The 15,618-nt window shown below is 42.0% G+C and overlaps 2 protein-coding genes and 1 non-coding gene across 55 annotated transcripts in view; 2 read left to right on the top strand and 1 right to left on the bottom strand.

The window, feature by feature from the left end:
* Positions 1-12,468, bottom strand: part of DST (dystonin) — a 488,729-nt gene extending 476,261 nt beyond the window's left edge. For 4 of the 7 annotated variants that reach the window (XM_065542902.1, XM_065542909.1, XM_005552661.4 and 1 more), the window contains exons 1-2: positions 11,868-12,468; positions 11,248-11,282 (exon numbers count right to left, since the gene is read on the bottom strand). In XM_065542902.1, coding sequence (XP_065398974.1) covers positions 11,248-11,282; positions 11,868-12,048 — 216 coding nt within the window. In that variant the 5' untranslated portion in view covers positions 12,049-12,468. Of the gene's footprint in view, positions 1-11,220; positions 11,283-11,867 lie in introns of all 7 variants that reach the window. The other 3 variants (XM_005552656.4, XM_005552659.4, XM_005552672.4) reach the window with 1 other exon arrangement.
* LOC123573154 (U6 spliceosomal RNA) lies at positions 2,870-2,979 on the top strand. The gene has a single exon (XR_006697902.1). It is a non-coding gene; the product is annotated as a U6 spliceosomal RNA (small nuclear RNA).
* A 126-nt stretch (positions 12,469-12,594) lies between the features above and the next one.
* Positions 12,595-15,618, top strand: part of BEND6 (BEN domain containing 6) — a 74,723-nt gene continuing 71,699 nt past the window's right edge. For all 47 annotated transcript variants that reach the window (XR_012433714.1, XR_012433717.1, XR_012433719.1 and 44 more), the window contains exon 1: positions 12,595-12,921. The gene's annotated coding sequence lies outside the window, so the exon portion shown is untranslated. The remainder of the gene's footprint in view (positions 12,922-15,618) is intronic.

The raw sequence follows: 15,618 nt of genomic DNA, 5'->3' as shown, positions 1-15,618 counted from the left end.
ATAAAGAATTGCCTCAAATCTTTCCTTTTAAGCTTATGACAGTTAAAGCAATACCACTTGGCACTAATGTGACTGTAAGTAAAACACAAATTCAGGAACTGGAATTGGATGACAGTACTGGTTATAAGGTAAAATGGTTACAAAATAATTCAGAATTACTTTTAGATTATAAATTGAAATAAAAACATTAAATATCAAACTTTGATTTAAAACTCTCAAAGGATGAAAGTTCCTTCAATTAAAAAAAGAAAAAGGGATATTTTCAACTCATTTTCTTTCTTTTTTTTTTTTTTTTTCGGAGTTTCACTCTTGTTGCCCGGGCTGGAGTTCAATGGCATGACCTCAGCTCACCGTAACCTCCACCTTCCAGGCTCAAGCGATTCTCCCACCTCAGATCCCAAGTAGCTGGGATTACAGGGGCCCGCCACCACACCTGGCTAATTTTGTATTTTTAGTAGAGACGGGGTTTCTCTATGTTGGTCAGGCTGATCTCGAACTGCCAACCTCAGATGATCTGCCCTCCTCGGCCTCCCAAAGTGCTGGGATTACAGGCATGAGTCACCGCACCTGGCCAATTTCAACTCATTTTCTAAAGTGTCTGATTCTGTGTATCTGTGAACAAAACACAGGGTAAGACATAAGTAAGGTATAACTATATGTCTAAAATAAAATATGGGGCCAGACAGAGTGGCTCATTCATGTAATCCCAGCACTTTGGAAGACCAAGGCAGGTGGATCACCTGAGGTCAGGAGTTCTAGACCAACCTGGCCAACATGGTGAAATCTTGTCTCTACTAAAACTATAAAAACGGCCAGGCGCGGTGGCTCAAGCCTGTAATCCCAGCACTTTGGGAGGCCGAGGCGGGTGGATCACGAGGTCAGGAGATCGAGACCATCCTGGCTAACATGATGAAACCCCGTCTCTACTAAAAATACAAAAAACTAGCCGGGCGTGGTGGCGGGCGCCTGTAGTCCCAGCTACTCGGAGGCTGAGGCGGGAGAATGGCGTGAACCCGGGAGGTGGAGCTTGCAGTGAGCCGATATCGTGCCACTGCACTCCAGCCTGGGCGACAGAGCGAGACTCCGTCTCAAAAAAAAAAAAAAACTATAAAAATTAGCCATGCATGGTGGTGAGCGCCTGAAATCCCAGCTACTCAGGCAGCTGAGGTAGGAGAATCACTTGAACCCAGGAGGCAGAGGTTGCAGTGAGCTGAGATCACACCACTGTACTCCAGCCTGGGCAACAGAGAGAGACCCTGTCTCAAATAAATTTAAAAAAAGATACAATATGAAAAGCATCTGTCTCTTTCCCCTTAAGGAAAAGAGGGATACCGGATATTTGGGGAAGTTGGCAAATTCATGAGAATTGAGAATGAAACTGACCTGTAGAAAACTTCAAATATTCATTCATTCATCCAACATTTACTGAGCTTCACTATGTGTCAGATTCTAAACTAAGAACTGGGGTTATAGACTGTCTTTAAGAGTCTCACAATAACAAAAAAAAAACAAACTAAATTGTTACTATGAGGCGGGAGTCATGAAAGTTTCCTTAAGGAGGTAACTTATGAACTGGACTTTCAAGAAAGAGCAAGAGTTACCCTTTTTTTGCTTGAGTATTTTTGTTTTTGTTGGAGGTGTATGAGAAAAGAGAGGAAAGAAATAGAAAGAGACTTTATTAGTTGGAAATAACATGGATAAAAACAATAATCCTAAAAGATCATGGTCCATTTGAAGAATTATAAGAAGTGTGGACAAATGGTAGACTCGACCTATCACAGGACATCAGTACAAGGAACCCTTTGACATTATACTAAGAATGAACTTTGTGATCTTGAAAGAAGTGGGAAGCTACTGAAGGATTTCAAGTAGGGGAGAAATATGCATTACCCAACTCTTTCTCCCTTGCCTACCTCTACTACAGATACTAAGAAAGATAAAACCTCACATCCCAAGCCTCCTTTATAGTGACAGATGGCCTGTGGCAGTTCTGGCCAGTGAAGGGTAAACAGAAATCTAACTGAAAAGTCTTCTGGCAAATATTCAGATTTTCTGATAAATAACCATGGCTGGCTCTGCCCGTTCCCCTCCTTCCTTCCTTGAATTTAGACACCATGTCTGTAACTGTGCCAACCATTCTCCAACCACAAGGGAATGACCAGATTATTCCAAATATACCGAAAATGACATGGTAGAACTGCTCAAGCAAAGCCTGTGGCCATCTCTAGCTTTCTTGTTACGAGAGAATAGAAATCCCTGTTTATTAATAAACCATTTTAAGTTGGGTTTTCTATTACCTAAATCTGAATGTCTTCATAAGTTATAGAAGTTTTAATAATTAATTTGTCTTTTCAAATGATCGTTACTAAGTTGGTGTTGATGGGTTGGGGAAGGGGATGCAGAGAGACTTGTCCAGAGGTTTATGATAGGGCTTGAACCAAATAAACGGCAATGGGAATACAACGAAAGGCAGAGTCTAGACACATTTAAAAGAGAAGACAGATGGCGCAGGATGGATGAGGGTGCCGTCTATTCTATCTTCTATATTCCCAGTTTAAAAAACTGCAGGGGTTTGGGGACTGGATGTGAGAATATTGCCATTCTCCAAAATAGGTACATAAGATGTGGTAAAGGACTGATGAGTTCAGTTTTGGACATGTTCAGTTTGAGATGCCAATGGGACATCTATGGGAAAATGAGGAAAAAGTAGGTGACTCTGAACCTAGAGATCAAAAGTGAGGTCTAAATTTGATAGATTTCAGAGTAACCATGATATGGGGGTAAACTAAAACAGTCAGTATGGTGAGATCCCACAAGTAAAATCTGAATAGGCAAAAATGAGGCCCAGCAAATCTATTGCCAGAAAGTAGTGCTCGGTTGGGCAGCACATATATTAAAATTGGAAAGATACAGAGATTAGCATGGCCCCTGCACAAGGATGAAACACTGAAACACAAATTTGTGAAGCATTCCATATTTAAAAATAAAAAAAGATAGAAAGAAGATTAGTAGCTGCCTAGAGTTAAAGGATTAAGGAGGGAGGGGAATAGGGAATAATTGCTAATGGGTATAGGTTTATTTTGGGGGTGATGAAAATGTTCTAAAATTAAATTGTGATGATGGTTGCACAACCTTGTGAATATACCAAAAACCACTTAATTATACACTTAAATGGATGAACTGTATGGTATGTAAATTATATCTCAATAAAGCTGTTTTCTTCTTTTAAGTAGGCCTAAGACAGGGAATGTCAAGTTATAAGTAGGAAGAGGATTCAGTGCAAAAACAGAGAAAGCCAGGGCCAGAAAGGGGCAGGGGATTTAGAGGGTGTTGTCTAGAAACCAGGAAGGAAATATCAAGAGGGAATCAATTCAATAGTATTGAATACTGGATAGATAAACTAAATTAAAGACTAAAATAATCAATTTATCAATTTGGAAGTAATTGGTGAGCTAAGTGTGAGTTGTTCTAAATAGTAGCAGCAGAAGCCAGATTAAATTAAGTTGAGGAATAAATGAGAGGTGAGGAATAGAAGGTAACAAAGAAGCTTTTTCAGGAAACTTTTCTTGTCAAGAGAAGAGTTGGTGGCATAGGGAGGTTCTGGGCTGTTGCTATTATTTCCAATAGTAAGCACATATGATGTTTATAGGTAAAGGAAAGGAGCCAGCAGAGAAGGAGCGATTGAGGATAAAGAAGGAGGGGATGACTAATAGAATATCCCCCAAGAGATGGGAAGAAAAGAATTCACAACATAAGCATAAGCATCAGTGTGGACAACAGATGAATTTTTCACTGGACTGGGAAGGAAGGCTAAGATGCCAGTTAGTTCTTAGGTGCAATAAGTTTAAGGAGCTATTACTTGATGCATTAATATTCTTTGTGAGTCAGGAGATAAAAGGTCACTGGCTGAAGGTGAGGGAGTAGGCTTGAGGACTTCAGAGGAGGGTAAACATTTAGGAATAATTATTAGGAGAGAAATTTTAAAGGAAGAAGTTGAAAAGTTGCTACATACATTTCAAATACTTTTAAAAACTTTAATGTATTTCAGTCAATAAAAAGGTCTTTTTACATAATGAATTACCTGCAAATTTCTTATACTTCGTATTAAACTTTGTAATGACCACACTAAACACATGAGCAGGTTGCCATAAATCCCTGGAGAGATGGTGTCTGCAGTCAGAATATAACCCAATGATGCTGATCCTTGGACCTCAAAAACATGGTACCCTTCAAAAGCTCAGCCTCAGGGTCACCAGAAAGGCCCCCAACTGGCCATTTTCCAAGGCCCTCTGCAGCAGAGGCCATAACTCTTTGTTCTCCCTCAGTGAAAGAACAGTGATTGGGTTGTTTTGTTATAGTTGCTGGAAAAGAAATCAAAAGGTGATTTTTTTGCTCCCTCTTTTTTTTTTTTTTTTTTTTTTTTTCCCTGAGACAGAATCTTGCTCTGTTGCCAGGCGAGAGTGCAGTGGCACTGTCTTGGCTCACTGCAACCTCCACCTCCCAGGTTCGAGTGATTCCCCTGCGTCAGCCTCCCGAGTAGCTAGGACTACAGGATGCACCACCATGCCCAGCTAATTTTTGTATTTTAGTAGAGACAGGGTTTCACCATGATGACCAGGATGTTCTCCATCTCCTGACCTTGTGATCGGCCCGCCTCGGCCTCCCAAAATTCTGGGATTACAGGCGTGAGCCACTGTACCCAGCCTGCTTCTCTTAAGAGGACTCAGAGCAGGTGCCTTCCTAAAGTGTTCAAATAAAATAATGCTATGTCAAAGCCTTTTGTTAACTGTCATGTAGTATACACAAATCATTTCTATTGTAGCTGACACCTATGTATACTTCCAGCTCTATATTCCTTTACGTGATCTCAACAGTCCCTCTCTTTAACCATACTGGTGTACAACAAGCCCTGAAAACAGGCATGTGCTTTCCTAAATCTTGTCTATTCTCAAGCCCTTATACCAACCTGGGATTTTGCTCTCATTTTCTCTGAATCTACTCAGGTATAGTAGGCCCCACTTATCCACCACAGATCCATTCCAAGACCCCAGTGGATGCCTTAAACCATGAATAGTACTAAACCCTATACATACTATGTTTTTTTCCTATACATACATACCTATGATAAAGTGTTATTTAATTATGTAAATCTGATGCAACACATTGCCATCAATCAGAATATGTTTTCTATTCATGTCTTCCACCCACATATTTAATGTCTTTTCCATCTTAACTAAGCACTTATCATGCACTATGGCCATAACTTTTAGAGTTTAAAGTGTGACAGCAAAACTATCATGAATTTCTTTTTCCTTCTTCACAATTTCACAGATAGAGGATTCATTCTTGTGGCATATCTGAGAAGCTTCAGCATACGATTATTTTTTTCCTTTCCTTACTAAGTCAAGAAGTTTTACCTTTTCACTTTAAGGAAGCATTTTATGGCTTCTCTTTGGCATATCTGAATTGCCAGCATCACTACTCTTGCACTATGGGGCCATTATTAAGTAAAATAAGGGTGATTTGAACACAAGCGTGGCAATACAGTTGACAGTAAACCTGATAACTGAGATGGCCAGAGTATAAAGTATGGATTTGCTAGACAAAGGGATGATTCACATGTTGGGAAGGACAAAGTGGGATTGGAGAAGGGCAGCTCAGGGTTCCATCGTGCTACTGAGAATGGCACGCAATTTCAAACTCATGAATCATTTATTTCTGTAATTTTCCACTTAACATTTTCAGACAACAGTTGGCCACGGGTAACTGAAACCATGGAAAGCAAAACCACAAAGAGGGGACTACTGTACTTACCATACAACCTTCAGGCTTCAGCATAAATATCACTCCTCTTGGAAGGCTTCTCTAATCACTTGAGCTAGAAGCAACCATTTCACCAGAACTATTCCAACCATTTCTTTTCTATACATAATTTGTTACTTGGTATTTACCCTAATGATGTTTTTTTATTTACCTGCCTTAAGCACCTAGAAGACAGGAATCATGTTTTCATGGTGCCTTTACAGCATGACACTTTGTATGTAGTAGATACTTGGCCTATTACTTCTGGAAGGGGCTCAGAGATCATTCTCACATTACCAGTCAAAATACAAAAACCCAAGTCTCAACGACAAAAGAGACTTGACCAAGGTGACACAGTTAGTTCGTGGCAGAGCTAGAACCCAAAACCAGAATTTTGAACTCCTATTCTTATAATCCTTACATTATGCCAATAATTATTGTTATTACCCTAGTTATATTTTGCCATCCAGATCTCAAAGAGAGTCATTCTTGAGCCTTAAGATTACATAAAGATGCAAACTTCTCTGGAAAATATTTTGTTTCAATTCTAATCTAGATGAATTTAATTGGCTTGGATGCATGAAAAAAAGTGGGAGTTTTTTTTGTTTTTTGTTTTTGTTGTTTTGTTTTGTTTTTCTGTTTTGTCACCAAGTAGCTAAAGTCAGGGTTAATTATACGATAGTGTTGACTCTGGTATGATAAACTCTGTGAATAGGATTAATTTGTCTTTTTTACATACGTATTGGCTGTACACTTTTACACAGCAGCTTCCGATGCTCTCATCACATTTGTGATTCATAGTTGGAAATGGCACAGCAGTTCAGTTAGCATAACAGAAAAAAAACAGTAACTATAAAATTTCAGCACTGATATTGGGAGTGACCTAGAAGGAACTGTCAAGGGCAGGGGCTCCATCTCCAACCCTTTGTTAGCCCTATTGTCGAGCATAGTACTTTGGACAGAAAGAGAAAATAAATGTGTTTATTTGAAAAATAATTGGGTGACACTCAATGAATACTACATCATGTGCACACTTACAACTTATGGCTGACTTAATTAGTATAAATTAATTTAGACCTAAAATGTAACTCGAGACAAATAATTTATTTATAAAGATAACCTAATTATAAAGGATTGCTCAATAATAAACTATCACTTTCCCTAATCTACTAAATTAGGTAATTCTTAATGAAAGATGAAAATTTAATGAGATGCTATGAAATGTGGTTATTTTGCTGGCCATTCTCCAGTGATTTGGTACAGGGACACTTGAGGAACATAATGAGGACAACAAGGCTTAGGTGGACCATTGTTTCATTTAGGATAACTTACATAATCACTGGAAAAAACTAAATGATTTGCCAATTCAGTATTGTAAGAAATGTCAACTAAAAACTCAATTTCCTTCAGCGAAAATTTTGGGCATATTATTCTCTGGGCTGTGAGTGGCATGATTCAACACCACAGGACAGATAATATGTAGCCAGATAATTCTTGTGTTATTCAGTCCTTATCTTGTTATGTGACTCTTTGGGAACTGCTTAACTCTTGGTTCCTTTGCCTGAAACAGGAAATGGAGATATTTACTCAAAAACTGGTAGATATAGAACACACTCTTCTCCTTCCTTATGTCAGACAAGGCTTCCCTTATTCCACTGAGCTCATGAATAGGGATTATTTACCACTATTCACTCTGGATATTCTCAAAGGGCATTATAATAGTCTCCATTCTACTGAAGTACTCCCAAAACCCTTTCTTATAATCTAATGGTACCTCAATTACCCATATCACTTTCTGAAATTTCCTTAAAATCAGGATTGTCACAGCCTGACTTTCACCACAGGAATCTAAGGTAACAGGTAATCACTGTTTAAACACACAGCATAAAGCATTATAAATCCTCAGGAAAAGTACACTTCTTAGATAACAGGATTCTAGAAACCAGAATGAACACTTGGTTTCTAGACTGTCTTACTACACCAATGTGAAATCACTTCTCTTCATTAGCTGTTTAGAACAACAAGAACAAAAACACTGTATAAGTGTTTAATAAGGATACAGAAAACACATATTTCTGTCTATTACTGAAGTTACGCTGTTCAGGCCTTGCTAGCGGCATTAATAATTTCACATTCTCATATGCTATTTATTAACATTTAGAAGACTACTAAAAAGCTAGTAAAGTTTGCAACCATGTAAAAATAAAAAGGGTTGGCAGTTATGGTTCCAAAACATCTTATAAACATCATATTATTTATTTCTAGCTTCATGAGGAAGAAACTGAAGAAATGTGTTTATTATATACTTAATGAGGAGAAAATAGCTGGAGCTCCTCGGATGAGGAAGGTGGCTTTTTTCCCTACTGCAGAACTTCTCCAAAGCAAATTGAGTTCTGGTATCACGATTCTTTTCTCTAGGAGTATTTCTCTGACTACCTGAAAAGGAACCGGCTAAAACTTCCTGTGCAATTGGACTCCTTCCTGGGCATGTGGGTACCAGAAGTAATACCTTCTGCCAAGTAAAGCATCAAAGTGCTCACTGAACTTCTTCATCTGTACAAGGGCTGGCCCAAAGCTTTTTCGTGGTTCAAAGTGAGTCAGCAGATCCTAAACTCATTTTCCTCCTTTGACCACGGTAGAAACACTGAAAGTGAATTATCCACTTACTGAGAATGGAAGGAGAAACAGAAAGTACTAAATTCTTAGTTCAATATGACTATGATTTGTCAGAAATCAAAATATTTTCTTGGATAATTATTTTGCAGCAGCGACTACTAAAAAGCAACAAGAATATTCATTATGCTACACAAAATCTATTTTTTAAAACATGTTTAAATCCAAGTAAATTCAGAGGTATTTCTCAAAGAGACAGTCTTGCAGAAAATGGCATCTTGATAGAAAAGAGAAAAGAAAAATATTCCCTATGTTTTCCTTAAGGGAAAATATTTCATTTGTGTAAGCAATGTAGTAATGAAATATGACATTCTTTTGCAACACAGTCTCATAATTTTCACGTATAAAATAGCATTCTTTGAGTGGTTTATCAAAACAGCTTGCCAATGGGTAGCCCATAAACAAATTAAACTAATAATGCGTTTAAATTTTTCAGAAACAAAAATCAAACCAAATCCATTTTGTTTCAATTTGTGACTTACATTTTTAGCACAAACTCCAGGGCAATTTTTAAAAGGCTGGAAAGATCCAGTAAGAGTTGAGATTTAGCAAATGCTGAATTCTGAGCAATGTCCTGAGAATGTGCGTTTTTTCTTTTCCGCCCAACTCTGAGTTCTATTTGCCCAGTTTCAGGAACCAGCACTCACTAGGATATTTTTTTTTCATCCATTCATTCAATAAATATTTATTAATAACCTACTGTATACAAGGCACTGAGCCAAACAGTGGGGATACAGCCCTAAACAAGAAATATATGGTCCTGCCCTCAAAGAGCTCACAGTCTAGTAAACAAGGCAAATATCACACAAAGATGTCAAACTGTACCAGAAATCTTTTTTTTTCTTTTTTTTTTTTTGAGATGGAGTCTGGCTCTGTCGCCCAGGCTGGAGTGCGGTGGCCTGATCTCAGCTCACTGCAAGCTCCGCCTCCCGGGTTCACGCCATTCTCCTGCCTCAGCCTCCTGAGTAGCTGGGACTACAGGCGCCCGCCACCACGCCCGGCTAATTTTTTGTATTTTTAGTAGAGACGGGGTTTCACTGCGGTCTCGATCTCCTGACCTTGTGATCCGCCTGCCTCGGCCTCCCAAAGTGCTGGGATTACAGGCGTGAGCCACCGCGCCCGGCAGAAATCTTATGAAGTGAGTTAAGGCATTAAACAACTACCCCCAGCTTTCCTAACCAAATGCAAGCTCAGAACAAAAACATTCAACTGAGAGATAACTAAACAAGACATAGTTGTATCTCATTTTTCGTTTGTGCTTTAGCTGAAATATCTGATGGCTAGCATAATAATCCATAACAGGATTATTATTCTGGTTCTATCATTTATGTGTGTGGAACTGGTTATCTCCTTTTAAAATCAAAATCCTGTATTTTGGTGTTTGCACTCTGTCAATTATTTACTTCTCATCACATCTGAATGGGCTGTTCTGTTGAATTAATCTCACATTCGAAAACTGTTGCTTTATAATAGTCCCGGTTTTTTATGTTTTCCATAAACTTGAATTAATTAATTTAATAAAGACTTGAAAATTTGCAAACATTATCATTTATTTTTATACACTTTAAAATTCAATTTTACAAAATATAATGATAGCTACCAAATACTGAATACTTATTATGCGCTAAGTGGGATTCTTCTTTACACAGTTTATTGTAATTTCCTCCACCTTCCTATAACCCTGCAAGGTACTAATGGCTCTATCTTACAGATGGGTAAACCGAGGCACCGAGACATATCACACAGCTAGTTAATGTAAAGCCAGGAATGGAACCTCTGATTACCTGACTGGTTAACTTATCCTCTCAAGAATCCTAAATTGAATAGAGTTCTCACCCTCCAGGGCTATATGCAGTAGAATTACTCTTTATGCAACATTTTAATGATATTGCAATAATACAGTTAAAGTTTTTAAGCAACTAGAACCCAATAAAACATCTAGGGTGGCATAAAATATCTAATTAATGAAATGAAAGGTAAGATAACTGCAGGTAAATGGAGGGCGTTTAACTATGAAGTCTTTGCCGACATGAGTAAACTGCACCAAGCAGCAACTTCCAAGCCTGGCGGCGTGTAACTTTCCTAAAAAGAGGGGAAATTATTTTAGGATAAGTGGAGGTTGGCCTGAAAACTCCTAAAGAAATCCTAGGTCAGGGAGAGCTTGCCTTTCTTCAGTGGAGCTGGTTCCTGGGTGCAGTGATTAGGAGTTAATTGCCCTAGAGGGATGGTCCACGTTTCGGGAGTAGAGACTAGCACGAGCATTTAATTTAAGCACACACTACCGTCATCGCTTTGCAAACATCATCAGATAGTCCCCATTAAAACATGGAGAGCTTTATGAGAGAACAGAAATGTAAACTTGAAAATCGAAATTGAAATGCATATAGATCAAACTGTTCTGCACTAACCTCTTCGTTTATCCCAGTGAACAACCAGAATCAACTGAGAGCACCCAGAAAACACTTCCACCAGCAAAATACAAACTGTAAACTCAAGTGACATCCACCCTGTGGCTAAGTTTTTTAAGGTCTGCAGCACTTTTAGGGTTTGCCTTTTCCCCTCTTGTACAACGGCTCCACTACACAAATTTGCTAAAACCGTTCGCTGGGCACTAATATGGAATCGCTTAAAAAGAAACATGCCACTTTCGGCTAGGGGACAGCATGCTCGTCATTCAGTGTCCTACTGGTTTCTTAACACGCATATAATTAATATTGGTACTCAGGAAAGAGAACTTCTTCTGACCTTGAGCGTGCGCGCTAAATAAATTACCTCAGAACGAAAGTGGTGCGATCTCAAAACAGCATCTGGGGAGAAAAGAGAAATGAGACTTCATTTAACTCCTTGTTCTTCACGTAAGTGATTCATGACTTACCTGAGAGACCAGGGTCGGGAAAGCATATCTCAGACGACTGGAATTCGGTGGGACATCCTGGGGGAGGGAGGAGGAGTCCTGGGGCCATCGGTCTCTAGGTGATTTCTCCGCGAGAAGTTTGCATGAAAGTTCTGGGGGAGTTGGGGAGTCCCGAACTTTCCATGCCTTACTTTCTTACCCCTACGCTCCAGCGAAGGACGGGTGAAGGCAAGGCTGCCGCAGCCCCGGACTACGCTCAAATTACCCTTAACGCTTTAGCAAACTGACTGTAAATTTGAGTTCGTTTCTCCCCTCCCTGCCCTCTGCATCGCCGTGGTTATTCAAACCTGGGAGACTGGAGGGCGGAGGTGAGGGCAAAAAGGGCAAGGGGCGTTAAATAAAGAAACGTACTCAGCCTGGGGAGTGGGCAATGATGGGGCTAGGGGCAGCCGAGGAGAACTGAGGGAGCCGCGCTTCACTCTCCAAATCGGCTTAAATGTTCCTGGTAGCCGCAGAAACCCGTCGCGGCGTGTCTTACCTCGGCTTCTCGAACGACCCGAGAAGACCGATTTCATCGGATGCCTCCCTTTCTGGAGCTTGCGGTGCCAGCAGCAGAAGAAGACGATGGTGGCGATGGTGCCCAGCAGAAGCAACAAGAGGAAGAGGGCACATTGGATGCTGTAGGGTCTCAGCAAGACGAGGAAAGCCGCGGCGATCATGGTGCGGGCGACGCGGGGGCGACTCGACGGCGGGGCTGGAGGGCGGCGGCACAGGCACCCGCGCGGGGCGCACGCCGGGACGGCGGGCACGGGTGAGCGCGGCTCAGCGCGTCATGCCCGGCGCTCGCGGCCCCGCGCCCAGCCCAATGGCTGCGCACCCCGCGCCAGCCGCGCTACGCGAGTGATCCAGGGCTGCGGGGAGCGCTTGCCATGACTCAGCAGACAGCGACTAGGCTGCGACTCGGCGACTGGGATCCTCTCCCCTCCCTCCACAGGCGCCCCCGCCCCCGTCCGTGCGCAGCCCCCGGGCGCAGCCCCGCCGGGGACGCGGCGAGTGGGGAGGAGCAGCGCCGCCGCCGCGACCGCCCGGGCTCCGCGCATAGTCCTGCGGCCGCAGCCGACCTCAGCATCCCAGAAGCCGGGCGCACGTGGGTCGGGGCGGGGACGCGGCGCCCGGGCTGCAGCCGCGGCAGCCTGCTGGGGGCGGGAATGGGGCGCCGCGGCGGGGGCTCGGCTGATGACATCACAGCCGGGCTGCGGCAGCGCGGGCGCGCGGACATGGCTGCGGCGGTTTCGGCGGCGGCCGCGGGCTGCGCCCGGGCCTGAGAGCCCAGCGCCCTCCCGCGGGGCCGCCCGCCAGTCCGCGCCGTCCTCAGGTGCATTGACCGGGAGCCTCTAGCGTCCCGGACACCCGGCGCTTCCGCCTATCCAGCCTCCCTTGGCCAAATTGCTGCGGAGCCCATCGTCAGGGGGCGCCAAGGAGCCAGGGGGAAAACCGTGAGGCGCTGACAGGAGCCTCCCGGCGGTGCTACCCCTCACCTCCCACCTCCCTGCGCCCCGCCCCGAGGTTGGGGCTTTGAAGGATGCAGTCGGGTGAGCTATTGCTTGTGGGGGTTCCTCGCACGCTGAAGCGCGAGCGCTGGGAAGGGCCTTCCCTGGGAATTGGGATACTCCAGGAACGGGAGGCCCTCTCCTCTCCAAGCCTCTCTAAACTAGGAGCGCTCCGGGGGTAGTACGCTCTGGTCTGCAGAGGTGAACTCTTCCACCCCAAACTTGGTACTTATTTGGCAGCTAAGAATTAGGCACTTTCGATCTTCTTGTATCCCTGGGTTTGCCCTAAAAACCCTGACTCATTTAGTGCATTTGAAGGGCGAGGGGATTTCAGATTTAGGGACCTGACAGATGAAGTAAGTTGGGACTTGGCTTATAAATATTTGGGGGAGAAATTTTTTAGGGAGTGTGAGGCAATAGTGATCTCTCACACTTGCAGGCACACTGTCTCCCTTTTGTCCCCTCCCCACGTTTCTTCATAACCAGCAAAAAGTATATGGCAGTTGGTGGCCAGGGGATTTAACACTGATGCAATGCCAGCGCGGAAGGTATGGCAAGAGCGCTGCAGTGTGCCTTTCTGCGGACCGCCACGGCCAGCTGGCCAGGAAGCGACTGCTGCAGCAGTCAGTCTGCGGCATCTTGCGGCCTTGGCGGGCGGTGCTGTGCCGCGTTCTGCTGCCCCCAAGGCAATGCTGGCTTTCCCTGTGTGGGGCTGGATTGTTTGTTTCATTTACTCGCATAAGAAAACTTTAATTATAGTGAAAAGGTAACACTTGACTGCATTTGTGGAGTTTCTTATAACGACTATATTAGCCTCTTTTTTGGAATACCTAATAGACTGAAGAAATTGTATCATAAAAATTTATAAAATTTTGAAAAGCAGGTAAATAATTGGGAGGAATAAAAGTTTTATTTGCTTGTAGTGATCTCAAAATCATGTTGTTTTCCAACTATACAAAACCGTACAGCTCTGCGTAAAAGCTTAATCATTGATGTCCTTAAGGCCAGTAACACATTACCGTGTGTAAGTATTAAACCTAAAAAGGCATTGCTTAATGCAGTCTCTTAGTGCCAGATTCATAAACATGGAAAACAACAGATACGTTTTGTTTACAGCTGGTTTCCTAAAACAAAATAAACATTCGAATTGTTGACATGTTGCATCTCATTCATTCAGTTGTTTTGGATTGAACTCAGAAGGGACCTTGCTTGGAGACACTGGGTAAGGTGGGAATTTTGAATGGCAGCATGTAGGCTGCACTGCATTCCAGGATAGGCTTCATGGGTCTCTAGCACTCAGAGGGGGTGACAGGTAGCACTACATCATGTACATATGGCTAAAGGTTTCCTGATACCGCAGCCCACTGCAGTGGGAAACTATATTCAACAATTATGCAGAGGTTGTTGAAGAAAATCCTGAGAGCTTGCAATGTGTGGCACATCAGGAAAGGAAGAATTCTCCACCGCATTGACTCAACAATGGCATGGTGGAGTAATTTTAAACAACAAAACTGAACTAATCGTGTGCAGACATTGGGGGAAATAACTAACAGAATTTTGGAAGGTCATCTTTATGCTTCTCATTGACTGAAATTTGTAAGTGAGCTGAAATAGCCTACATATACTTGAACAGAAACATGTCAAAGACACAGACACAGCATAGTATTCAAATTGCCCCAAACGCTATATTTTTTAACAACAAAAAGCAACTAAATCGCTATTATGGTTTTCTGAACTATTCCTTTAGCACAATTGTTATCATCCTGCGTCTTGCTGCAGCCATTTATAAGTTTCAAGTGCACACAAGAACATCATTTATCTCTCTTGGCAGGCAAATGCTTAACTGCCATGCAATAGGATTACAGATACTTCTTTTTAGATGCATTCATTTCTGTTCTTTCCATCAGTTGTCTTAAAGATGCTAATAATAAACAAACCAAATCCTTGAAATAATTTAATATTTAGTTCCATTGTTATTTTCTGATTTGTTTGTTGCTAATTTATCATTTTTTCCAAATAATAGCATACATATTATTAATTGCTTCTTTCTGTGTGTTTATGTGGTGCCTAACGCATTGTGGAATTCAATAAATACTAAATCAGCCAAGCAGTGCTTTTTGGAAGTTAATTTAGTAGAAATTATACCTTGCCTTCCTGGTAGGTTTTTGCTTAAAAAAAAGAATAATTGACATTGTATAAAAGTCACACACACAAAAAGAATTGTTAAGTTTGAGGGTAGGGATGGAGGGGGAGAGCCATGGCCAAATCTTTCATACAAAAAAATGAAAATTTATAATGGAAAAGTATGTATAATTTGTTGACTTATTTATGAGAGTAAGTTATCATTGTCACCCAAAAGAAAACAAAGAAGTTGGGAAAGATAGCTAAGAGAGTTGGATATCACATATGTAGAAGATGGTCCATTATACAGCCTTTCTTCCCTTTAGAGTCTCAACCAAATTGGGAATAGACACAAGGAGCCATAAGGAAATTAAAATATTGTGTTAACTCTATTCAAGATAAAGTCAGATTGAAGAAGACAGCTTAGCCTCAAGGCCAAAATGGGGCATCTTATTCCTTTTTCCTCACTCAGCATGCCCACCCAGTCACAGCTGAAAAATGACAGACCTCCCCAACATTAGGGCAGGAAGGAACCCAACCTGTTCAAATTCTGGGATAAACACCAAAGGCAAAGGGAAGCCTGACACTTCCATAAGGCACTCAGCATGTGTGAGCAAG

Source organism: Macaca fascicularis, chromosome 4 (assembly GCF_037993035.2).
Source record: "Macaca fascicularis isolate 582-1 chromosome 4, T2T-MFA8v1.1".
Taxonomy (NCBI): Eukaryota; Metazoa; Chordata; class Mammalia; order Primates; family Cercopithecidae; genus Macaca; species Macaca fascicularis.
The sequence above is the reverse complement of the archived record's forward strand: the minus strand, read 5'-3'. Positions and strand labels throughout refer to the sequence as shown.